At 45.7% G+C, this 26332-nt stretch overlaps 1 protein-coding gene across 1 annotated transcript in view; it reads right to left on the bottom strand.

Annotated features, from left to right (window-relative positions):
* Positions 1 to 26332, bottom strand: part of CLPTM1L (CLPTM1 like) — a 1089711-nt gene that overhangs the window by 995773 nt on the left and 67606 nt on the right. Inside the window, exon 3 of the mRNA XM_069219638.1 lies at positions 13821 to 14010. Within this exon, the coding sequence (XP_069075739.1) occupies positions 13821 to 14010 (190 nt within the window). The remainder of the gene's footprint in view (positions 1 to 13820; positions 14011 to 26332) is intronic.

The raw sequence follows: 26332 nt of genomic DNA, 5'->3' as shown, positions 1-26332 counted from the left end.
TATGATGTTATTTGTGTTCATTGCTGATCATTCAGATATTCAGCCTGATGGCCATGGCTGTATTCAACCACAAATGATAATTATTGAATTAGTTCCCACAAGGATGGGTCTGTGCGCATACCTAAATAAAAACATATTTGCAAATTTGAAGCAGAATTCTGTATTAAGAATTTTTACTTATTATTTTTCTTTTATTGGTCTATTTTTAAAACATCCCCACAAGGCAGGTATCCGCACAGTCCTCACAAGGGTGGTTGTGGGGGGGGGGGGGGGGGGAGGGGGAGGCTAGTGAGTGAGTGTGAGTGTCTGTTTGAGAGAGAGAGAGAGAGAGAGAGAGAGAGAGAGAGAGAGAGAGAGAGAGAGAGAGAGAGAGAGAGAGAGAGAGAGAGACACACACACACACACACACACACACACACAGGTGAATCAGCAACATTCCTATTATGAAATTGAATCTTCAAGGAGTCACCATCTTTACTGCATGTACTTTTTCCCCCATTGAAAGTGCGACCATTTCGAGGCTAGTAAAGGCTGCCTATTTAAACACACTCCTATGTAGTTAATTCCTCTGGGGACCCATCTCATTGCTAATTCCTGGTTACATTCCCTGGTCATTACTATGGACATTGGCACTGTTTACACTTCCCCAATTTACGTTACATCCAGAAAACTCTCAGAAGGCATTCAACAGTGCAACCTATGCCAGAATGGATGTCTGAGGTTTGGAATGATAATTAGAATGTTATGTGCATATAGAAAGGACTTAAAAGTTCCTGCACATGTTGGGATGCCCCATATAAGAGAAGATGATGTTCTAATGACTGTTGCCAAAGGTTCGACGAATAAGAGTAAAGGGGACAGTGGGTAACACTGACGGGTACCCCTTTTCATTTGCATTGTGAGCAACAGCTGACCTCTGGAAATAGTGCGCACGGTCGGTCCTACGTTGATCCACCTAGTGTCCTGGCAGTAAACTTTGCACGCGGCCACTCCGACTCATAAATGCACAGTTTATGCTTGGTATTTGGAAGTTACCGGCCGCAACTTTATCACATTTTTCATGATTCCCAGTAAATGTCAGTTTACTGGGATCCATCTGAAGATCTTGCGGAGAATGTGGAGGGTGTGGAAACAGTAGGAGGTGACTGTACTGACTTGTTGTTTCATGGTCAGCTGGATGTCCAAGATTATGCTGAGGCTGCGAGCGCTGTCTGTCGGTAGGGATGTGGGACTGAGTTCTTCTGGCCACCAGCTGTGGTCCCTAGCAGAGGTGTTCTTTCCAAAGATCAGTACCTTGGTTTTGTCAGAGTTCAATTTGAGGCAGCTGTCTCGCATCCAGTCAGCTGCGTCTCTCATGGCGTTGCAGAAGTTGGTTTTGGCGACGGAAGGGTCTTTGGTGAGCGAGAGGATGAGGGGGGCGGGAATCATGTAAATGTTGAACAGCGTGGGGCTTGATTAGTCATCACCTCCGATTCCAGTAAGATAAGGCGATGAAATGTTACCAGTTTTTTTCCCAGATGAGTGTGGGCTGTGCCTGATTTCAGGCGCTATTCTTGGACACAAACTAATATCACCCATTGGAGATGGAATTGTTCAAGGTTCTTTAGATAATTTTTCTGTGTTGGTTTTGGAATCCTTACACATTGCTGCAATGCCATCACCAGGGGCCGCAATCACTTATCCCCAGATATCTACGTAAAGTATGAGAAGTGATGGTCAGGCCATCAAAACCCAAATCACTGACATCAAAGCAACTAGTCTCAGTGTGAGAGGCCTAAATCATGTGACTAAGATAGCTGCTGTACTTTCCATCCCAGAGCAGAGTGAGGGAGAAATCTGTCTGCTACAGGAAACACATCAGTTGTCAAAGAATGAACACTGACTAAAATCATGGTGGTTTCCTTGTAATACCGGTTCTTTCGGGCCACAAAGAGGTAGGGAGTGGCAGTATCGTTCTCACAAAATGTCAGAGGGAAAGTGTTGAGTGAAGTGCCCAAATCAGAGGAAGCTGATGGCTTACTGGATCAAACTGGGCTCTTAGCACCTCAGGATTGCAACAATTTATGCTCAAAAATGTCACCAGGAAGGTTTTCTTAACAGGGCCCTCTCAGAGGTCTTTCAGTCCCCAGATCCGGCACTGCTAGTGGGTGGCGATTTAAACCTGGTGGTGGATCATGACAGACAGATCTGGCCAACGCTACAGCCAAAGTGGGCCTTCACTTCAAAGGGTTTTGCTTGGCTGATGTTCAGCATCTTCACCATCCCCATTGCAGAGACTACATGTTCGGCTCATGCTCCAGTGTCTGTGGTTCTCAGAGTGCCGTTGGAGCGCAAGTCATCTGGAGCATGGAGACTTTGGGGCAGTATCATTCAATGGGAGGAAAGCATTAAGGCAACTGGTACATCCCTCACTAATTTCTAGCAGACCACAGACACATGGGACATAGCAGTGGACTTACTCTGGGAGGCATTAAAAATGGTAATCTAGAGGGAGCTAACAGGCCTATAAGCTAATAGCAGGATTAGACGGAAGAAACAAAAGAAATCCACGGCAAAAGGAACTGGAAGCTATACACAAGTGCACTGGAGCACAGAGTGGTGGAAACTAGATGCAGACTGTGCCCGACTTAAAAGAATCAACTTAGACAGTGCAGAATATGCCCTGCTAGAACTCAAACAATTATTAAGTTGGGGGAAGCAAATGCAGCAAGCTTTTGGGACGTAGGCTGTGACCTAAAATGAGCAAAGACAGGGCTCATACCGCCTTAGATGAGAAAGGGATAGAGTTAACAGGAGATGCATAGATAGCTTCTGCATTTCAAGACTTTTACTATACTCTACTCCTTCCAGGACGTGCACGACCATGCCATCCCAACAACCTGGTGGGGGGTGAAAATGACTAAACTTACACCACTCCAAGTGGAGTCCTGGAGAAACCTATCTGGATAGAGATGATTATTTCCGGCTTTGCCTGGCTGAAGCCCCCTAAATCTCCAGGACCTGATGTTTTTACACCGCTTTTCTATTAGAAGAAATCAGCCAAACTTTGCCCCCATCACTCACTAGAATTTTCAACTCCTTCGCAGACAACCGGTCACTGATCTCCTCCATATTTGAAGCATCTATTACAGTCCTCCCCAAACCAGAGAAGACTAAGCAGCTTTGCAGCTCGTGTAAACCTATCTCGCTGTTAAACGTTGATGCAAAGCTCTTCACCAGTATATTTGAACGTTAGACTGAACTCCTGCATGCCCTATCTGACAGAACCAGATCAAGCCGCTTTTATCCTGAACAGAAATTACAGAGATAACACCAAGTGCATACTCCATATAATCAATAAAGTCTAGAGAAGCACTATTGCTCACTATCACTGAAAAAGCACTCAATAGATTCCATTGGCCTTACTCGATTAGCACTTGGCTTTGGAGACAGGTTATGTTGATGGACCATGTGCAGCTACACCTCTCCTACGGCCATGGTGTGGGCAGTGGCACTAGTAATTTTATCAGAGGGGGAAGAAACGCACACACATTCACAGCACTTACTCACAAGTACCATACACCAAACACAAAAAACATAAAACTTACCTTCACTGCAGCTCTCTGGGAGGGAAGCCTCGAAGGTCCCAGGAGAGTTGGGACTGCTGCTGCCCTCATTGGCTGACGGGAAGACAACAGTCCCTCACGTCACAGAGTGGGATGTGGTCAATGAGACCTCTGACCCCACACCATTGTGTGACTAGGTGTCACTGATTGACACTTGGCCCTGGGCACTTTGGAGCTTAAAACTGAAGCACCCACGTACTATGCAATCATGGATGCTCCCCCTCATCACGAGGGAGTGGGCCTTGAGGGACATTTGCCAGGCTCAAGAGGTCACACCCGGCAAAGTCCAGAAGCCTGCAAATTTTGCATAAGTATGGCTCCTGGCAGCCTAAGCTGAGCAAAAAGAGTATCTGACAGACTGACCATTGTTCAGCCTGACAGACACTCTTCTTTTTGGGAGGAAAAAGGTGAGGGTGAGCCTCTCTGACCATACAGGCCGCAGCTGAATGTGGGTGAACAGGGAATCTTCGAGCTCCTTTCCCATATACACAGGGGCAAGACAGGGTGCCACCTATTGCCACTCCTGGCTTATAGAGCTGCCAGTTAGGGGGGTTTAGGGTGCCCAACATTACACAATATTACCAGACATCACAACTCCGAAATTTGGTGGAGTGGGGCTGAGCAGTTTCTAAAAAACACTTGTGCTTCATGGACCAGGTGGTGGCAGGTACTCATTTCTGGAAGATTCCCTGGCTGTCTCAGAGACACAGAGCATGGGTTTTATACTCCTCCCCTATAATGCAGGCCACCTAGGCAGTTTGGGATAATGTTGTGGAGCATAAGGGTCTTACATCGTCACTGCTCCTGAGGACTTCTATATTTGCTAACCCCAACTTCACCCCAGGCATGTAACCCAACCGATTTCTATGGCGGCAATCAACAAGGTGTAAAAGAGAGTGGAACTTATTTGACAAAGCAGAGATCATTCCTTTGGCACTCTACAAAGAGACTATGGACTACCCAAGATGGAATGCATACACTACTTACAGATCCAGACATTGGGCGTTTCATTTCATAGTTAAACGATACACAGACTACTAACACCATTTGAAAAATGGATCTTCTTGAAGGACACAGATAGTTTAATCACAGAGCTATACTCTCTTTTAGCACTGCCACCACTTATGGAGAAGCAATCAGGGCAAGAACTATGGGAATCAGAACTGGGATGGAACCTACACACAAAGAAGGAAGAAGACATTTCTATAAAGAGACATATCACACACAATGCATCCAAAACAAAGGCTGCGGCCAAGATAGCCACAAACTGGCACTGGACCCCTGCCAGGGTACAGAAATGGTGCCCTGAATGTAGCAAAGAATGCTATAAAGGCTGTGGGGGCACTGGTATACTGAGAACTGTTCTGGTATTGCTCGAAATCGGCCAGGTATTAGGAGAGAGTCCTTGATGATATAAACAAATTAATTGACACCCAGAACCCTTGACTTCCATCGTGTATTTTGCTGGGCCTAGCCAATCCACCAACATACCCAACTGAATGCTTTAAAAGGTTAGCAAATGGCACTGCCTACGAGGGTAGCACATCAGGCGGTTCTGCCCCTGTGGGGCTCAAACAGAATACCAGACTACACTCCATGGCTCCAGAGATTGTGGTACTTACTGGGCATGGAAAAACCTCCAGATCCACCTGTGGTGGTACAGATAGAAAGGAACAAAGGTCAGAGTTCAGGAGCGGTGTCTACATAGGACCTCGCATGTAATTTTCAGAGCAGTGTGGAACCACACGTTAACACCTTAAGGGGTGCAGAAGTACTATGGAAAAAGTTTACAGATCCAGTCTGACACTTGGGGAATATTCAAAAGGTGAAAAATCTGCAGCTAGACGTGTATCAGAAAGGAAATTATCAAGAGCTCTAGAGTGTGCTTGACTGAAGCATCAACCTCATGATCAGAGCAACTTTGGAGAATATGCAGGGTAACCAAAGCAGACATCTAGTGCAAACATCGAAAAGGAGATTCTGTAAATGCTGGAGCAGATGTCTTTTGAGGTTTGCTCTTAAAGGTTGACCTACAGTATTTATTTCCAAAGAAAAGTGGGATCCATTTAAGTGCCCTTGTTTCAGCGTGGTACAGGATGAGGGTGATGATATATCTATAGACAGTAGAAGTTTATTGCCTACATTCCTGTAGCTGGAGGAAGGAGACTCGTACACTGCAGTGAGGAGCGAGAGACTGAACTATCTTTAGAAACTCCATGAAACCTTTTGCTTCACAAAGAGATACAGATTAGTCTTCCTGAACACTGCCATTGTGAAGATTGCAGTGGTGAGGAGTAGAACTGCAGTTTTTTTTCACAGTAAGTAACTTTCTTGGTCAGGACTATTCTTTGTCTGTCTGCGACTGCTGTGTCAGGAAGGATGACACAGCCAAATGTTGAGATTTCACACTTTACTGTGCCTATGGGTGCTTCTGCTAGGGAGTCAGCTACAGTACGTCCTCCTGTGACAAACATCACTTGAAACTAAGGCGGTGTCTTGGGTGCAGGATTCATGAGTACAAATGTTGGATTATACCATGCTGTGGCTCATGATATTCTTGTTTTTACTGTATTGAGCTGTATTACAATTTTGCGCACTGTAATTGATGCTATACGTGGCCTCTTGCCACTCAGTAGCTAAAAACCCAAGCAGAACATTGTGTCCTAATATGGAGGCCACACTTCTGTACCCAAATAAATTGTTTCTCAAAATTGCAGTAATAAGGCTTAGAAGACAAAGGCAGTCCTACAAAGGGGCAGTTCCGGGAACGCCATTCACTTGCCTTGGACTCCGGCATCGTTTTGTTCCCAAGAGCAGAGTATCGCCTTGTGCACAATGGATGAAGTTGGATTAAAAACATTCAGGTGAATCCCTTGATGCAATGGTGCCAGTGAAGCTGCACAGGGAGAGCATGTTTAGAAGGTCGTCAGGATAGCTCAGTGGAATAATGCATCAATTGGGGAGATCTATGAGTAACTTGAAGGTAGCTGTTTCAAGTCTCTGTGCGTCTACTCAGTCATTCACTCTCCAAAAGTAGCTTAAATAAATACTATTGAAGTGGGTAATTACTAACACCTGTTATCAACGACTAGATACCAAAGCATAGATTGAGTATATAAGTGTAGTAATTGTTTAGAATAGTGTTGCATAAATTCTACACTGCACTCTAGAAGAACACAAGCCTGAAGGCTGCAATGCTCAGATTCACTGCGGTATCTGAAGCTTCCATTACAAAAAACTCTGAGAATGCGACTGTCTGTGGTCTGTAAATAGGGACAGAGTCATGGCCTTGGCCTAACATCCCTGGCAGCCAAGACCTGCCACACTGGGGCTTGCGCACAGGGCAGATATGTGATTCCTGGCTCTGAATCTGTCTGAGAGGTAGGGATGCCTGTCACCTCATCTCTCACATCTTGGGGGAGTTCACCTCCGTCTATCTCTGATCCGCAGATGGCTACCCACTGGGCAGCATAAGCTGGTCTTCTGAATGCACTGGCAGTCTTAGAGCAGAGGACAGAATAATGATAAATAAAAGCTGGCATGAAAAATAAGCAGATTGTATCACTATTGCAACGGGTCTAAGCACTGGCTGTATTCATTTGGAGATCTGATTTAGGATAATTAATTCTCCGCTTGACCAAACAGAATGATCCTAGGCAAGTCCCCTTTTCTCTGTGACATGGGATTCTTATATGTAGAAAAGGGACTTCTTAGTTATCGGCTGATCACTTCACTAAGCAAGATGTAAAACATACGTACATTTACAAATGATGTTCCAAACTGTAACACTGGTCTATGTGGAGGAAGGTCGAAAATTATCTTTCACCAGAAGACAAACTTCACAGATGGGCAGAAAAATTTTATTGTGAAAAAGAGGAACGTTCTGTTCAAATACCGATGAAGTGAAAGAATATTTACTATATACACTGGCCAGTCTTTTCACACGTCCATGCGGTGTGAGGTTTCGCTAATAAGACCTAGCTAATGTATTTATCATTTGCAGAACCTACTAACAAGGAACAGATAAGTGGATTCAACTTTTCACCAGTTTCAAAGAAAAAGTTACTTATATTCAGTAACGCATTATCTGGTAGAGACAATATCTATTCCTTACCGTTGAATTTCCCAGGTGTCAGACTGGATCCAGAAGATTATTGAGTGAGCAGTACCAAAGCGCGCTGTCAAATGGCTTTGTTCGGTTCCACTCATCACTGTCATTCGCACCGGAAGTGATGTCACATTCACCTATATAGGTGACCCCTGGGAATGAGGACGTCAGCTAATTTTCACAACTTTCCACACCAGAAGTGCGGAGCCATGAAGGGCACTGACAGGTGTGTCAAAACTAGGGGCCTGAATGGATCATCCTTAACAGTAGAAATCTGTCTGTAGGACGGTAAGGAAGGAGTAGGTCAGTAAGGAATATGCATCTAGATTTCATCTCTACCAGATAATGTGTTCAGAAGGTAAATAACTTGTTCATCTGATAGAAACATCTTCTTTATCTTTGAATAGATACCCAAGCAACTCTGTCAACAGCGGTGGGCTGCGGACAAATTGCCTAAACTAAAGGCCTGCAGGACCGAACAGGGAGAATGCCCATCCCTGCAGACCTGACTGTCCATAAGCCCTCAGGAGGCTGCTTTTTAGCCAGAGCATACCAGATCTTAATACGGAGAACGACCTAGAGAAATGGTTTGCTTCTGTACTTTTTCAGAGGGACATGGAGGAGTGTAAAAAGCGGACAGGGTGACTTATTGTCCCAGATGGAAAGGAGTCACCACTTTGGTAGAAAAGAGGCCCTGGTGCGAAGTAACGCTTTGTCTCGAAACAGTCAAATAGGGAGGCTTGGATGATACAGCCTGTAGCTCACTCACTTTCCAGGCAGATGCTACTGCCACTAAAAAGGCAGTCTTCATCATGAGCAGTTGGAGGGGACAATTGTGCAGACGCTCAAAGGGAGCACACAAAGTAGGTGAGAATCAAATTGAGGTTGCACTGAGGCATGATAGAGGGTGAAGGGGGAAACATATGTACAAGCCCTCCGGGAAACCTATTTACAATAGGGGACTTAAATGAAGAGGGTAGGTCAGGCAGCCGCAGGAAGGTGGACAGAGCAGAGAGATAGCCCTTAAGAATACCCAGAGCAGAGCACTGCTGCCAAGGGTAAGAATAAAGAGAAGATTATCAGAGAGAGAGGCAGAAAGAGGGTTGATACATTTTTCTGTACAATATAATACAAACCTTTGCCAGTGACAGGAGGATACCATTTTGGTCGAGGGACATCGGTCTGCCAGAATAACATTACAGACTTTGGCAGGAAGGTAGAAGGCTGTCAACTGTCGTTGTTAAATCTCCATGCAAGAACAGAGAGTTGACAGATTCAGGTGGAGAACCTTCCCCTGCCAAAGCGATAGAAGATCCTCCTGAAGGGGCAGTCTGGTCGGAGGAGCGATGTTCATTCTCAAAAGCTCGGGCTACCAGACTATTTGTCCCGAGCTGCAAGGACTCCTTGTGCCTGGTCATTCTTGATGTTTTTTAGAACTCTGAGTTCTAAGTGGTATGGGCGTAAAGGCGTACTGGAGGCGTGAGCACCACTCGAGCCGGAAAGCGTCTTCAAGGAATAGCTGCCTTGGAAACTCCAACTCGTAAAACTTCTGACATTAGCGTTCTTTTAGGAGGCAAACCGTTCTAACCAAGGCTCTCCCCACTGCTGAAAGAGACCTTGCGGCACCTCCGAATGGAGGTGACACTCGTGACCACTAGGCATCGACAGCTCAGTTTGTCTACCCTGGCGCTCAGAGAACTTGCCAGGAGTTAAACCACCAGGGTTATGGCCTGCTGTTCCATCCATGTCCAGAGACGCAGAGCCTCTTGACAAAGGGTCCACAACACCACCCGTCCTGTTTGTTGGGGTACCAAACAGCAGTTGTGGTGTCTGAACAACTGCACCTTCTTTCCCTTGGCAGAGGGAAGAAATGGTTTCAATGCTAGGTGGATGGTTTGGAACTCCAGCAAGCTGATGCTCAGTCCCGAGCCCACTCGAGACCAGAGTATTCTGATCACCCGATCCCAGGAGTGACGCATCTGTCATCACTGTGCAATCAGGTTGGAGAAGGGAAAGGAGTCTGCCTCTGACCCAATTGCAGTTTGTTAGCCACCACTGCAGGTCTTTGCAGTTCCCTCTGAGACCTGGACCCTATCTGAGAAATTTCCCTGATGCTATGCGCACTGCAACCTCAGGTCTCATTGAAGAGTCCATGAAGGAAAATGCCACTGTTGGCATGGTTACCCCCTATCTTTTTTTACCGTTTGCTGATGCTAGTTATAATTGAAAGTGTGCTGGGACCCTGCTAACCAGGCCCCAGCACTAGCGTTCTTTCCCCAAAAAACTGTACCTTTGTCTCCACACTTGGCACAGCCCTCGCACACAGATAAGTCCCTTGTAAATGGTACACCTAGTACCAAGGGCACTGTGACCATGGATGGTCTCAAAGGGCTGCAGCATGTATTATGCCACCCTGGGGACCCCTCACTCACACTGCCTCACAGCTTGTGTGTGCTGGTGGGGAGAAAAAGACTAAGTCGACAGGGCACTCCCCTCAGGGTGTGATGCCCACAACCCACTGCCTGTGGCATAGGTAAGTCACCCCTCTAGCAGGCCATACAGCCCTAAGGCAGGATGCACTATACCACAGGTGAGGGCATAGCTGCATGAGCACTATGCCCCTACAGTGTCTAAGCTAATTCTTAGACATTGTAAGTGCAGGGTAGCCATAAAGAGTATATGTCTGGGAGTTTGTTAAACACAGGGATGTGCCCCTCTCCCCAAAGGGTGGAAGCACAAGGAGGGTGTAGCCACCCTCAGGGACAGTAGCCGTAAGCTACTGCCCTGCAGCCCTGAACAGACCCCTAAATATAGTATTTAGGGGCGACCCTGAATCCAGGAAAACAGATTTCCTGATGACCTAATGAAGAAGGACTGCTGACCTGAAAGCCCCGCAGAGAAGACAGAGACGACAACAGACTTGGCCCCAGCCCTACCAGCCTGTCTCCAGACTCAAAGAACCTGCAACAGCGACGCATCCAGCGGGACCAGCGACTTCAGCCGACTCAGAGGTCTGCCCTGCAACCCAAAAGACCAAGAAACTCGAAGTGGGCAGTGGCTCTGTCCAAACAACATGGAAGAAACCATCTTTAAAGGGACTCCAGCCTCACTCCTGAAGCGTAAATCCCCAACACTCTGCACCCGATGCCCCCGGCTCATGTCCAGAGAAACTAACACTGCTGCGAGGACCCCCAGGCGACTCCCACAACGTGGCCACCCTAAGATGACCTCCCTGCACCCCCACGGCGATGCCTGCAGAGAGAATCCAGAGGCTCCCCCTGACCGTGACTGCCCGGTAACAAAGAACCCAACGCTTGGAAGAAGCACTGCACCTGCAGGCCCCATACCTGAGAGGCACCAACTACCGGCGCAGGAGTGACGAGCAGGCAGCCCTCATCTTTGCCCAGTCGGTGGCTGGTCCGAGAAGCCCCCCCTGTTGCCCTGCCTGCATCACTAGAGAGACCCTGTGTCCCTCCATTGATTTCTATGCAAAACCCGAAACCTACTTTGCACACTGCACCCGGCTGCCCCTGTGCCGCGGAAAGTGTATTTTGTGTGTCGGTTTGGGAACCCCCGCCCCCCCACCCAGTGCTCTACAAAATCCCCCCTGGTCATTTCAGGAGCGCATTCCCTAGGTAGGTCTTGTCTTCGGGTGAGGGACTGGCAAGTTCAAAATATTACGCCAATCCTATGGTACGCAGCTTTATATGCAGCCTGGTACCTAATGTGGGACGGTCTCCCCCATATATGACTAGATTATTGTATAGGGTCTTTCTGTAAGTAAGTGAGTGATTGGAGTATTTTTGACTTGTGGTTTTCTTTTGTAATACTGAGGAGAAGTGTTTTTCTTTGTTAGTTGGTCCTGATGAAGAATCACTGGATCTGTATGGACCCCTTAGACGCGAAACATGTTGACATAGTATAGGATATGATAGTCCCCCCCCTATATGATCAGTGTTGAGAGAGAGATCGAGCATTATCTCTTTTTCACTTTCATATGATTTTTTTTATCTTGACCAAGACCCTTTCCTTTACAATAAATTTGTTGTTTATATGTAGGGTTTTGAGACAATTTTAATTTCTTCATTCTGCTCTCCCTTTGTCTGCTCACAAGTAGGTGGAATTTCTGCCCCATAGCTTACACCACAGCACATTCTTCTGATAAAAAGATCTCCGGCAAAGTGCTCCCTCTATAGGGTGTCCGTCAGACATTACAGCGCCAGTCTGACTAGGAGCAATCCCTATGATGAAGCATGACATAGATGTGTGAGGGTATTTGCTTCTACTTTAGGAGTGCCCCTGTGTACTTATTCTTCCTTGTTTTGGAACAGTGTACTCTTTTATATAAGTATCATAGGTCGGGAGGCAGTACACTGGACCATTAATCTCCCCGTCCCTCTTGTTGTAGTATGGTGTACTTTGTGTGCCTGTTTGGGGACCCCCCCCCCCCCGAGTGCTCCACAAAACCCCCCTGGTCTGCTCCCAGGCGACGAAGGTACTTACCTGCTAGCAGACTGGAACCGGAGCACCCTGGGACTCCATAGGTGCCTGTGTTAGGCCCCTCCTTGACCTCTGCACCGAGTCTAGGCTGAGTCTAGGCAGCGTGCATGTGCTGTCTATCAACATGGTGTAATCTACTTCTGAGGGCTTTCACTACGCCCATCACTTTCATTTGTTCGTTGGCCAGCCTTTCAAAATTCCTTTGATTTGTAAGGTAAATGCTTAATGTTTGTCTTGCCTTTAGGCTGCTTTGTTGCTGTCTTGGAGACTGACCCAGTTACATGGATTATAGCACGATCCTTAGAGTCAGCACACTACTTTTTTCTTTTGCCTCTCTACTTGGCACTCGTGGCAGTATGTTGTTTCTTCCTCTAGCATCTCGCTGTTTCTTAGGGGGACCTCAAATGACAAAGGCTGCAATCTGGAGGCGGATTCTTTTATATAGCACGAACTCGACCGGAAGACTCGATCGCTTCACATGAGCACCAGTTAAACTTGCCGTCCTATTCCTAAATTCTTCCCAAGTTTAGCAGTTGAAAATACAACCTCTGGCACCTTTTAAATAGAAAAAACACAAGGAAAACCCTCAACACGGCTCTCCCCAGAACAGCTATTTTTATTGTGGTGCCCTCTAAGAGATGTTCTGACCATTACAGTCTAAGGGCAAATGTACGAAGGAATGCACAAACACAGTTTATTTCTGACAATGGTTTCATGTGCTGCATGGCTAAATACTTATAGGGTCCCAAAGTCGAGAGCTATTGGCTATGCCAATGCTTGTTTACTTAGTTAAATGCTGAAAAGAAATTACACAATTTTGTCACACATCAAGGAAATCGGATATGACTCTCCACGTTCTGCAGGATGCATCTGTACACAAATTAGGACAATGAAGACGACCGCCTCCATCTCTCTCCCCAACCCAGATGTTATTTTCAGAAGACAGATTTCTGGTCCGGGTAAGCACAACCCTCACGCAGCACAGGACGTGCACCCATTGCGGCACAAGAAATACACTTTCCACAGTTCAGGCTTACTGCTGACTCATTTGTGGTGGGTTAAAACTTCTGCATTTACCAGCCGTACGCACACCCAGCAGTTCAGCTCCCTACATAGCAGACAGCATTTTCATGGACCATTTGATAATAATACTAACGAGTTGGCCCTTTCAGAGTGCTTAGTTATTTTCCTTCTTGACAACATTTTGAAAACTGTAGCCAACTGGTCGTCAGTGTTATCATTCACAAGTATCTGCATAGCTATGGGAATAGGGCAGAACGGATAACTATATCAAATATAAAACCGGTTCCTTCTACAATACAGCTTTCAAGGCTATGCAAGTAAAGGGAATAACCCAAGATGTAGCCATCCCTTCATGTATCCTCTGGCAAAATGACAGTTCTCTTAGGGTGACATGCCTTACATTCCACTACAAAAAATTCATGAGCAAAGCTGAATAGAACACATTGAGCATGATTAAAGACACAGGATAACACGACTCGGTTACCACTCACAGGTAACAGATCTGCTGTTAGAATGGAAACAGATTATGCTATCACTTTATATTTTTCCGGGAGTAAATCATTAAATCATAAATCAAAGCATACCTGGGTGGTGGTTTCTCCAGTGATTAGGTTAATTTCTTCAGGTTTAGGAATCATATACGTGGTTAAAGGGCTCACTACATGTACCTGTTTACCATCATGCCACGGTAAGACCCCTTCATGGTGAAGAAAAATATATGCATATAGTGTACCGTTATTTCGAGTTTTCTTTGGTACGGAGACATTAACCGTCCTAAAGAAACAAAGGGACATATTACCAAGGAGCAGCAGAGTGACAAATGTGCATTCTTTCACATGAAAAAACACTTTAGTGGATTATAAGGGCTCAAATAGACACTTAGAAATTGATTGAAAGCACTGAGCAACAATAGTTGATACAATTGTGATTTTCTTGGCATTCTGGTCCTTGCATGTATGCTAACCCAATAGTCATAGCAACGCTGTAAAGACAACAAGCCAATAGGCCTCGGCAATGCCCGAGCTGTTGGCTTTGTCAATGTGAAGGCCTTTCAGCAATGTTGTCTAGTAGCACATCTACTGTTCAGTATGGCTAAAAGTGTATTACACTGAGCAAATTGCTCAAGTTGCTGTTTAAAAACATAACATCTACAGCTACCCGAAGGTTACCGTTATTTTCTGTACACAAAAAGACTCGCTGCAGCAGCCTAGAACATGGAGTTCTGGTCTGTTTATCTCACCGTGTCTCTGAGTACATGCCTTCAAAAGTGTAAACAGAAATGAGACCACGTCATTGTTCTTTGCACAGCACACAAAATACTCAGTATGCTGCTTGAGTTAAGTATCTTTCAATCTCTATAGTGCAATATAAACAGTGTTTCCTTGAGCTATAAAACTCGTGAGAAAAAACGGGAGCCCGGAGGCAGGGTAGAGAGTAGCCCGCTCTTCGTTATGTCCTCACTGCACAGTACAAGAGCGAAGAGCCGGTTTTAAGACAGTTTTACACATTTAATTTAAAAAGTGATAACTCTGAAAAATAAAGCATTTTCAACAGTGTGCGCCTCTCTTTTTCATTTATGTGCTGCTTACCTAACGTTGTTATCGGACTAGGGGCACAATACAGATGTTATCAGGGCTGAGCACAACGGCATGTAATGAGGCGTAAGCAGCAGTGCTAAATGACCAACTGGTTATCTGCTCTCTGTTAGTAAATGTTTACAACAACCACTGAAGATACAGGCTGATGTCATAATTGGAGTGTATGTGGAAGGAAGTTTATTACCAGGTGTTGACGAACTGTAATGTGTTCAGGACCCTGCTTAACAGTCTGTAAAGGTATATTATTTTATAAATTTATTTTTATATTGTTATGCAAGTAAATGTTTTGTTAGTTATTATCAACTCCTATATTGCGTGATTTCACTATGGTAATCTGTTGTGTAATAAATTGAATAAAACCAGCTGCTAAGGCAGAAACATGGTCCGCAGACGGAGAAATTTACAGCCATCTGCTTAATGCTTATTTGCAGAAACGGAGCAGCGGAGCTCAGAGTGAGTGAAGGAATGGGAGGTTTTTGTTTTTGGGGGAGGGGAGGAAATAAACACTGGGTAGTCACAAGCAGAATGAGACGAACCTCTTGCGGTTGATCACTGGCGAACATAAACCTCATGTTGCCACACTGTTCCTAAGAGCCTGTAAAGAGATTTTGTAAATACAATTAATTTGATATTGCTATGGCAGTCAATAGATTGGTAGTTATTGTAAACACCTAAATGGCACGGTTTTTCCATGGTAATACGTTGTATAAAGAAAGGGAATAAAACCAGATGTTAAGCCAGAGAACAGCGTTTGTAATGAGATGAGAACACGATTTACAGCCTTGTTTACGGCTATGGAGAGGTGGAGCGAGTGGAGAAAAAAAAACAAGCTTGTGAAGCAGAATGTCAGCATCTAATATTTTTTTTAACTAATGAAACACCATAAGCAAGTAACAGAATGGAACGGAAACGGCATGAGGAGATAAATAATAAAACCGATCTGTGATGGAAGCAACAGGGTCGGGGCGGGTGGGAGGGAGCATGTGAAAACAAGAGCACTTGTGTCAAGTGCCCGAACACAAATAAGGGAGGTCTCCAAAATGGGCATGGCCTTAAAAGCGCATCTAGGAATCCTCTCCAAAAGACGCGGCCTATGTAATTTAGTAGGTGGCCTTAAGGCCGATAAACTAAAAAGAGCCCTGTGCTTTGTATACCGTGCCACGTGACCAGTATTTTGGTGCCCCTCTATGAGCGTTCTGTCCATCGAGATCTCAAACAATAACAGACATGCTCCTAAAATAAACCAGACCTATTAGTCTTTTCAATGCTTGTTAACAGTATCGCACAAAGGAACAACAATGCTTTCTTGTGAACATTTAGACTTGAAAATGTTTAAATTCTGAAAATATCATACTGTGATATAAAGACCACATACATCAGTAACATTGAATTCACAATCACTCCAGTTCTCCCCCTTACAGTGCTTTACTCTGAAGTCTCTCTCTTAAAACACATCCTTCTCTTCCTGCCTTTTTCCGAATTCGTCCATCTCCTATTTCAAGCCTAGTCTGTTTCTTCTTCTGCGCAGTTTTACTCTATTCTGCATGCTCTTCCTTGTATCTCCTTGCCTTCACCATCCATCTACACATTCGGCACACCTACTCATGTAAGCACAGCATTTTCTTTTGCACCGCAAATAATTTCATAGCTGTGTATCTCCTTTACAAGCGTTTGTCTTGAATCACAATTAGGATTTGAGGACACCACTGTGAGCGATATGCAGAGAGGGCAGGGAACGGATGAGCATGTATTCTGAACACCTTTAAGCCTCACTGACAGGCACTTTGAGAACTCTCAAGTTAAGGCTAAAGGCAGTGCACATTTCTCAAAGTGCGGTTACCCATCCATAACTGACTTAGACATCTACATGTAAACCATCTCACGGTATGTGCTATTAAAGAGTAATATGCTGTGTCAAAAGAAAACTACAAGAAAACAACATCCTGGAAAAAGCACACACTCTTTGGAAAGTAAATTAAGTTAAAAATGGAAAGGTAAAAATGAGTTATTTTGCTTGTCCTAACAGCTTGTAAAGCCACTGTTTAGAAATCTATCAATGCTTTACCCTGTAACTTTAAGGACAGATTATAGGATCCGTTTAAATGTAAGCTTTCAATTACTGCCATGTCTCAGATCTGAAGAAACCTGCCCCACTTAAAGCCATGCTGAGGTTTATATCTAAAAAGCATCAGAAAAACGGCGTTTGAATTCCAGTGGCTAGCTGTGAGAAACTGGATTATTTGGGGTGGGTGACTACCTACCTCAAGAGTTAATAATTACAAGCCTAGTCAAGGCGAACCCTCAAGGTCTCCAACTTAACCTGTGCTCAACCCTTTGGTAGTTACGGCACAAAGCAGACAGGCATAACTTAGGGCATTGTGTAAAGTGTGTATGCAGTACCTAAACAGTGATAAACTCAAGATGCAAAACAATACAGATCCAAAATCAAATCAGAAAATTAGAATAAAAGTTAATAAACAATATGACACCAAAATGACAAAAATCCTATAAAGTGAACCGGAAATATGAATGTTTAAACTTTTAAATATGAATAGCTCCAACAAGCACAAAGTGCTGATTATATTTAATGGTCACAGTTGACCGGGACCAAGGTCAACCTTAAGCAATTCAAGGCTGGTCACAATGGAGCGTGGGCCGGGTACACCAACCAGGTTCATCCTGGTCAAATATTTTACCTTCTGACGTAGTCCTTTCTGTCCCAATCCACCACAGGAGCACACTGTTAAAGCTCCAAAAGGACCTCAGGGAAGGCACTTGGAGACTCTCAGGGTGTCAGACAGAAGCTAACAGCAGGGTCCAATTCAGGTCCAGTTGCCATTTGTCAGCTTGGAAATAACAGGAGAGGACTCTTGTAGCTTGTTGTATCCCTGTAACTTAAACAGGCGGACAGGCTCATGAACTTGGCAGTCTTCTTTGTCCTGGGTACAAGAAGGAGCTGGTCCAGTCCTTAAGGGCTCCTCTCAGCTCACAGACAACAGGCCGACTCCTCTCTTGTTCTTCCTCATGTCCAGCAGTGTCTTGGAATGGGTGCCTGGTGATACCATATCTATGCCTGGCACTAACTAGTGAGTGGGAATGTCTTCTGGAAACTCCCTAACCATAGGGGTTAAGTTCCCAGAGCCAACCCTACACACTTTGGTCATTTTCAAGATGGTGTAAGACTTCAGCCACATTAATCTTGGGGTCTGAGGGCTGGGGGATATGTGGAATGCACTACAGTAATCCTAGTGTTCTCCCAATTCTACCACTAAAATCCAGTTCATGGCTGCCACTGTACCCACAACAAACGCAGAGACCAAAGACTGGCAGTGTAAAAGCAGGATTTCAGCAACCAGACAGTGGCTATAAAAGACCTATCTTAGCATTCTGTTCTCTACTTTCAAGTGTGCCCCTAAGTGATCTTATACTGTGCTGTCACAAGAAGGCCCACAACTCCCACTGTGCACATTCTGGAAGATTCAAATGAGTCAACTGGGAGCTCATTTAGGTCCGCCTATTGTTTGATCTTGGGAGGCATTTTTACATTATTTTCAAACCCATTCAAATGCTAATAACTGTAGGAAGGTAGCCTCTTACTAGCCTTGTTACCCCCACTTTTGGCCTGTTTTGTGAGTATATGTCAGGGTGTTTTTACTGTCTCACTGGGATCCTGCTAGCCAGGGCCCGGTGCTCATAGTGAAAAACCTATGTTGTCAGTATGTTTGATATGTGTCAATGGGATCCTGCTAGCCAGGACCCCAGTGTTCATAAGTTTGTGGCCTATATGTGTTCCCTGTGTGGTGCCTAACTGTATCACTGAGGCTCTGCTAACCAGAACCTCAGTGTTTATGCTCTCTCTGCTTTTAAAATTGTCACTGCAGGCTAGTGACTAAATTTAACAATTCTCATTGTCACACTAAAACACCCTTATAATTCCCTTGTATGTGGTACCTAGGTACCCAGGGTATTGGGGTTCCAGGAGATCCCTATGGGTTGCAGCATTTCTTTTGCCACCCATAGGGAGCTCAGACAATTCTTACACAGGACTGTCACTGCAGCCTGAGTGAAATAACGTCCACGTTATTTCACAGCCATTTTTCACTGCACTTACATAACTTATAAGTCACCTATATGTCTAACCCTCACTTGATGAAGGTTGGGTGCCAAGTTACTTAGTGTGTGGGCACCCTGGCACTAGCCAAGGTGCCCCCTTATCGTTAAGTAACATGTCTAGGATCATGGTATTGGGGGACAATTCGATGCATTCAAGGGTCTCTAGCACAGAACCCAGGTACTACTAAACTTACTTTCCGGGGTCTCCACTGCAGATACTGCTGCTGCCAACCCCTCAGACAGGTTTCTGCCCCACTGGGGCCAGGGCAGCCTGGTCCCAGGAAGGCAGAACAAAGATTTTCCTCTGAGAGAGGGTGTTACACCCTCTCCTTTTGGAAATAGGTGTGAAGGGCTGGGGAGGAGTAGCCTCCCCCAGCCTCTGGAAATGCTTTGATGGCACAGATGGTGCCCTCTCTGCATAAGCCAGTCTACACCGGTTCAGGGATCCCGCAGCCCTGCTCTGGTAAGAAACTGGACAAAGGAAAGGGGAGTGACCACCCCCCTGACCAGCACCTCCCAGGGGAGGTGCCCAAAGCTCCTCCAGTGTGTCCCAGACCTCTGTCATCTTGGATGCCGAGGTGTGAGGGCACAATGGACTGCTCCGAGTGGCCAGTACCAGCAGGTGATGTCAGAGACCCCTCCTGATAGGTGCTTACCTTTCTCAGTAGCCAATCCTCCTCTGAGGGCTATTTAGGGTCTCTCCTCTGGGCTATTCCTCAGATAACGAATGCAAGAGCTCACCAGAGTTCCTCTGTACTTCCCTCTTCGACTACTGCCAAGGATCGACCGCTGACTGCTCCAGGACGCCTTCAAACCTGCAACAAAGTAGCAAGACGACTACCAGCAACATTGTAGCGCCTCATCCTGCCGGCTTTCTCAACTGTTTCCTGGTGGTGCATGCTCTGAGGACTGTCTGCCTTCACCCTGTACTGGAAGCCAAGAAAAAATCTCCTGTGGGTCAACAGAATCTTCCCCCTGCCAAAGTAGGCACCAAACTTCTGCATCACCGGTCCTCTGTGTCCCCTCTCATCCTGACGAGCTTGGTTCCTAGAACACAGGAGCTGGGTCCAAGTGTCTCCCACAGTCCAGTGGCCCTTCTGTCCAAATTTGGTGGAGGTAAGTCCTTGCCTCCCCACGCCAGACAGTAATCCTGTGTACTGCGTGATCTGCAGCTACTCAGGGTTCTGTGCACTTTTCCAAGACTTCCTTCGTGCACAGCCTAGCCCAGGTCCCCAGCACTCTGTCCTGCATTGCCCAACTTGCTGAGTTAGACTCCGACGTCATGGGACCCTCCTTTGTGGCTCTGAGTCGACCGCTGTCCTGAGATCTTCTAAGTGCCTGTTCTGGTACTTCTGCAGGTGCTGCCTGCTTCTGCTGGGGCTCTGAGTTGCTGAGCGCCCCCTCTGTCTCGTTCTCCAAGGGGCGACCTCCTGGTCCTTCCTGGGCCCCAGCAGCAGTCAAAATCCGCAACCGCGTCTCTTGCAGCTAGCAAGGATTGTTTGCGGTCTTTCTGCGTGGAAACAGCTCTGCATCCTCCAGCACGCCGTGGGACACCTTCTGACCAAAGGAGAAGTTCCTGGCACCTTCCATTGTTGCAGAATCTTCGGCTTCTTCCACCCAGAGGCAGTCCTTTTGCACCTTCATATGGGGTTTTGTGGGCTCCTGTCCCCCCGGACACTTGCGGGACTCTTGGACTTGGTCCCCTTCCTTTACAGGTCCTCGGGTCCAGGAATCCATCTTCAGTGTTTTGCTGGCAGTTGTTGTCCTTGCAGAATCCCCTATCTCGACTATACTGTCTTTCTGGGGTAGTAGGGTAACTTTACTCCTACTTTTCAGGGTCTTGGGGTTGGGTATCGTGGACACCCTTAGTGTTTTCTAACAGTCCCAGTGACTCTCTACAACCTACACTAGGCCTGGGGTCCATACGTGGTTTGTATTCCACTTTTGGAGTATATGGTTTGTGTTGCCCCTAGGCCTATTGTCTCCTATTGCATTCTATTGTGATTCTACATTGTTTGCACTACTTTTCTAACTATTACTTACCTGTTTTTTGGTTTGTGTACATATAATTTGTGTATAATACTTACCTCCTGAAGTAGGGTATCCTCTGAGATACTTTTGTCATATTGTCACTAAAATAAAGTACCTTTATTTTTAGTAACTCTGAGTATTGTGTTTTCTTATGATATTGTGCTATATGATATAAGTGATATAGTAGGAGCTTTGCATGTCTCCTAGTTCAGCCTAAGCTGCTCTGCTATAGCTACCTCTATCAGCCTAAGCTGCTAGAACACCTCTATTCTACTAATAAGGGATAACTAGACCTGGCACAAGGTGTAAGTACCACAGGGTACCCACCATAAACCAGGCCAGCCTCCTACACTCCGTCCATTCTGTAATCTCTCTTTGGGCTTGAAAGCGCGCCCATGCCACGCCAGTCACTTACATTGGTTTGTGGGCTTGCCTTTTAAAATCTGCGTGCTTTCATTTGTGAAAGGCATGAATACGTCATGCCTTTTCCGGTGTTTAGCCCACCTGCACAGTACTGGTAAAGTACCAAAAACATACTAGGCTCGATGTTTTCAGCCTGGAGTCCGGACTACTTTATCTGATTATTTTACATAGCATGATCGCGCTGCGTTTTTAGCACTAACTCGAACAAATGTGAGACCGGTTGCATTGAAAATGCTTGTTAATACATGTAAGTTGCTCCTAGGGTAGACCCCTGACAGCCCAGAGGGCAGGGTGCAATGTGTTTAAAAATGAGGAAAAGTACTTTTAAGTTTTACATGTCCTGGTAGTGAATAACGCTTAAATTCCGTTTTCACCACTGGAGGGTCTATCTTTCCCCTAGGATAACATTGGTGTTATTTTATTACATTTGTAAGTTTAATTTCCAAATGGAAAGGCATGACCAGGTAATGTTTGGTGTCTCTGGAATCACAATTTAAAATCCTAACTTATGGTGAAGGTGGATTTTAAATTGCAGTTGTGAAAATGCCACTTAGAAAATTGGCATTTTCTTGCTGTTGCCATTTAGTGTCTGTAGCCTGTCTCTGGTCACATAGCTTAGGTGTGCCTGACTGGGCCATTACTGACAGGATGGGAGGGAGGAGCTGGGCACAGCCCCCTTTTAAATCTGAATAGCCTGTGTCCTGCCCCCACACAAAGGGCTGCATACCCCCTGTAGTTAGTCTGTAGCCAGGGCAGGGAAGTCAGGATGCCCGGGCACTTGGAAACCTCCTTGATGGTTCTCACCCCCCCCCCCCCACACCCCCTGGGCACATCTGGATATTAATACTGGAACTCAGACACAAACTGGACCTGTGGCTACTCTACCAGGAAGGAGAACTGCTGTCCTGCTGAAGGACTGCCACTCTGCTAGACTACAGTCTGTTGGACTTCTTCTTTGCTGTGCTGACCTACTGCCCTCTTGTCTGGGTGAGAAGGATTGAACCTCGAACCCAGAGTATCACCAAGGTTAGTTGGCTGGCCTCCTGATCTGAAACCTCAGGCACATAACAGGCTTTCAACAAACTTGCACCAGCACCTGGTCTCTACAATCTGTGAGTCTACCCTGGCAAGTGGTGTCACTCTAGTCCTTATCCCTTGGAAGCTTAAGTTTCTTTGCCGGCCTCTGTGGATCCATCAGAACAGACGGGTCTCATTTGCTGTGCGGCGCAAACCAGAGCAGAACCGTCACATTTTCTCTGCTGCGTGGATTGGACCAGTCACAAATAATTTCATCTCCCCCACAGCCAACATTGCCTTCAGAACTGCCATTGCGCAATGCACAATGCATCCTTGGCGCAGGCCGTCGCATCTCTCATCGATGGCAACCTAGACAACAAATTCTGCCTCGCAGCTCCTCGGGTCCAGTCATCGTCCTGGCAGTGCAACACATCCCTGACTCAGGACTTCACATTGCAAGTCCTCATTGACTGGGTCCTTGACGTTGACTCAACAGGACTTTGCACCATGGTCTCGCCACCTCTCGGAACAGACGCATCGCTTCATCTGCACTTTCATGCTACTACATTTGTTTTTTAATCAATCCATATCAGACCAGTAAAAGAGGAATTTTGCATACTTCATGACGCATGCATAAACACCTACATAATTGCACCTTTAAAAAAAAAGAAAAAAAACTTTAGTTCATACTGTACAGTCAGTGGTATACTGCATGGTCAAAAGGCGTTAGCACAGCCAATGTTTTTCAGTGGGAGTATAATGATTGGAAAGATGTTACTATTTGTTAAAACCTTGTACCCATGTGAAATGTTGCTAATATGGCTGGTTAAATCAGTGTTCGTTCGATGATAAATTTGGAGGTGCACCAAGGACCATGTGAGGAAAGAAAAGCTAAAAACAGGTGATTGGGATCTCTAATCAATCCTTCAGCACAACTGTCCAAACCCTCATAAAACCTTTGTTGAAGTAAAGGAGGGCAGATTTGTTGATTTGCTCACTGAACGTAGATGACAGGAGCAGGCTCCCTTTGAGATATTAACGTTCATCCCATTTGAAAAATAATAATAATATCCTTAAACTTGTATCTATGTAAATCTCCCTACCACATATTTGCAGCTTATGGAACACAAAGAATAACAGTGGAATCTCATGTATATCGGTACCCAAAAATCTCAAATGTAGCTTGGTTGCAACTGCACACCATGCTAATGTGAAGGTTTGGGACATGAAGGGTAAAAAATACTTTTGAAGGGAATTATCTCAAATTATTTTTGCTCATTTTATACTTAAGAAAGAATGACCAAGAATAGGTAGCCAGCTTTGGTGGCCAAGTGGTCTAAAGCATCCACTCTGTGTGGCCATAGGTTCAAATCCTAGAGGGCCTACTCAGCCTTTCATTCTTCAGAGGTTGATAAAATGAGTACCATTGAGATGGGCAACAATAAGCATCGGTTACCCAATGTCAGGATGCCTCATGAGATCAACCTGCAATGTTATATTAATGGGTAGTGTAGAAAACAACCATCTTTTGTGTGAAATATCCCCAGATTTTTGCCTTAACTGTTTTTGCTGGCTGTGGAACTCTAAACCTGCTTTAAAACCTGTTTGCACTTAAAACATGCAAACCAGCGGTAAAGTACCTTTGCTCCTCCTTACAACATGATGACATTTGCACACTCTTAATTGGCATATTTAAGTTTCCTGTAAGTCCCTAGTGTATGGTACAAAGTGTACCCAGAGCATGTAAGTTAGATGTCACTGGTGGACTGCAGCCCCTGTCAAGCCATCCACAACACTGTTGATGTAAAATATGGCTTTAGACCTACCAGTGTAGCAGTGTAAAAACTGCAATTTTACCTTTCACTAGCACCCAAAAGTTATTTTCACTGTGGCAGGCCTAGCTATGTAGACAACCAGAGTACCAGTTAAAATCTCAATACTGGCTCTAAAGAATGGAACCAGCTAGGAAACAAATTAAACCGCTATTTTATAAGTAATTAAAATCAAATTCACAGTTGAATTCAGAGTTTTAATAAATATTTAAGGAAAAGTAACTTTTAGAAGGTTGCTTTTTCCCCTCCTAGATTTCCCGGAGGCTAATTTGCAGCTTCTCCAAGCTAGTGATTGTAGGAGGCTGGCCTGGCTTATAGTGGGTACCTTGTGGTACTTACACCGTGTGCCCGGTCCAGTTATCCCTTATTAGTAGAATAGAGGTGTTTCTAGCAGCTTAGGCTGATAGAGGTAGCTATGGCAAATCAGCTTAGGCTGAACTAGGAGACATGCAAAGCTCCTACTATACCACTTATATCATATAGCACAATATCATAAGAAAACACAATACTCAGAGTTACTAAAAATAAAAGGTACATTATTTTAGTGACAATATGCCAAAAGTATCTCAGAGGATACCCTCACTTAGGAGGCAAGTTATATACACAAATTATATGTACACAAACCCAAAACAGGTAAGTAGCAGTAAGAAACGTAGTGCAAACAATGTAGAATCACAATAGGATGCAATAGGTAGACATAGGTCTAGGGGCAACACAAACCATATACTCCAAAAGTGGAATGCAAATCACGAATGGACTCCAGACCTATGGGAGATTGTAGAGGGTCGCTGGGACTGTGAGAAAACAGTCAGGGTGTCCAAAATACCCAAACCCAAGACCCTGAAAAGTAGGAGTAAAGTTACCCTACTACCCCAGAGAGACAGTATAGTTGTGATAGGGGATTCTGCAAGAACCACAAGCTCCAGCAAAACACTGAAGACGATTCCTGGACCTGAGGACATGTAAAGGAAGGAGACCAAGTCCAAGAGTCACGCAAGTGTCCGGGGGGCAGGAGCCCACCAAACCCTGGATGAAGGTGCAAAAGGGCTGCCTCCAGGTGGGAGAAGCCGAAGATTCTGCAACAACGAAAAGGGCTAGGAACTTCTCCTTTGGATGGAAGATGTCCTACGGCGTGCTGGATGTTGCAGAAGTGTTTCCAGGCAGAAATACCGCAAACAAGCCTTCCTAGGTGCAAGAGTTGCGGTTGAGGATTTTGGGTGCTGCTGGGGACCAGGAACAACCAGGATGTCGCCCCTTGGAGGAGGAGACAGAGGGGGTGCTCAGCAACTCAGAGAGCCCCAGCAGAAGCAGGCAGCACCAGCAGAGGTATCGGAACAGGCACTTAGAAGATTTGAGGAAAGCGGTCGACTCAGAGCCACAAAGGAGGGTCCCACGACGTCAGAGTCCAACTCAGCGACTTGGGCAATGCAGGACGGAGTGCTGGGGACCCAGGCTAGGCTGTGCACAAACGAAGTCCTGGAAAAGTGCACAGAAGACAGAGCAGCTGCAAATCACGCAGTACACAGGTTTGCTGTCTGGCGTGGGGAGGCAAAGACTTACCTCCACCAAATTTGGACAGAAGGACCTCTGGACTGTGGGAGACACTTGGACCAAGCTCCTGTGTTCCAGGGACCACGCTAGTCAGGATGAGAGGGGACCCAGAGGACCGGTGATGCAGAAGTTTGGTGCCTGCGTTGGCAGGGGGAAGATTCCGTCGACCCACAGGAGATTTCTTCTGGGCTTCCAGTGCACGGTGAAGGCAGACAGAGCATGCACCACCTGGAAACATTCGAGAAAGCCGGCAGGATGAGGCTCTACAATGTTGCTGGTAGTCGTCTTGCTACTTTGTTGTGGTTTTGCAGGCATCCTGGACCAGTCAGCGGTCACTCCTTGGCAGGAGTCGAAGAGGGAAGTGCAGAGGAACTCTAGTGAGCTCTTGCATTCGTTATCTGAGGAATAGCCCAGAGGAGAGACCCTAAATAGCCAGAAAAGGAGGTTTGGCTACTAAGAAAGGAGGCTTGGCTACTGAAAGAGGTAAGCACCTATCAGGAGGGGTCTCTGATGTCACCTTCTGGCACTGGC

This window comes from Pleurodeles waltl, chromosome 2_2 (assembly GCF_031143425.1).
Source record: "Pleurodeles waltl isolate 20211129_DDA chromosome 2_2, aPleWal1.hap1.20221129, whole genome shotgun sequence".
NCBI lineage: Eukaryota > Metazoa > Chordata > Amphibia > Caudata > Salamandridae > Pleurodeles > Pleurodeles waltl.
The sequence above is the reverse complement of the archived record's forward strand: the minus strand, read 5'-3'. Positions and strand labels throughout refer to the sequence as shown.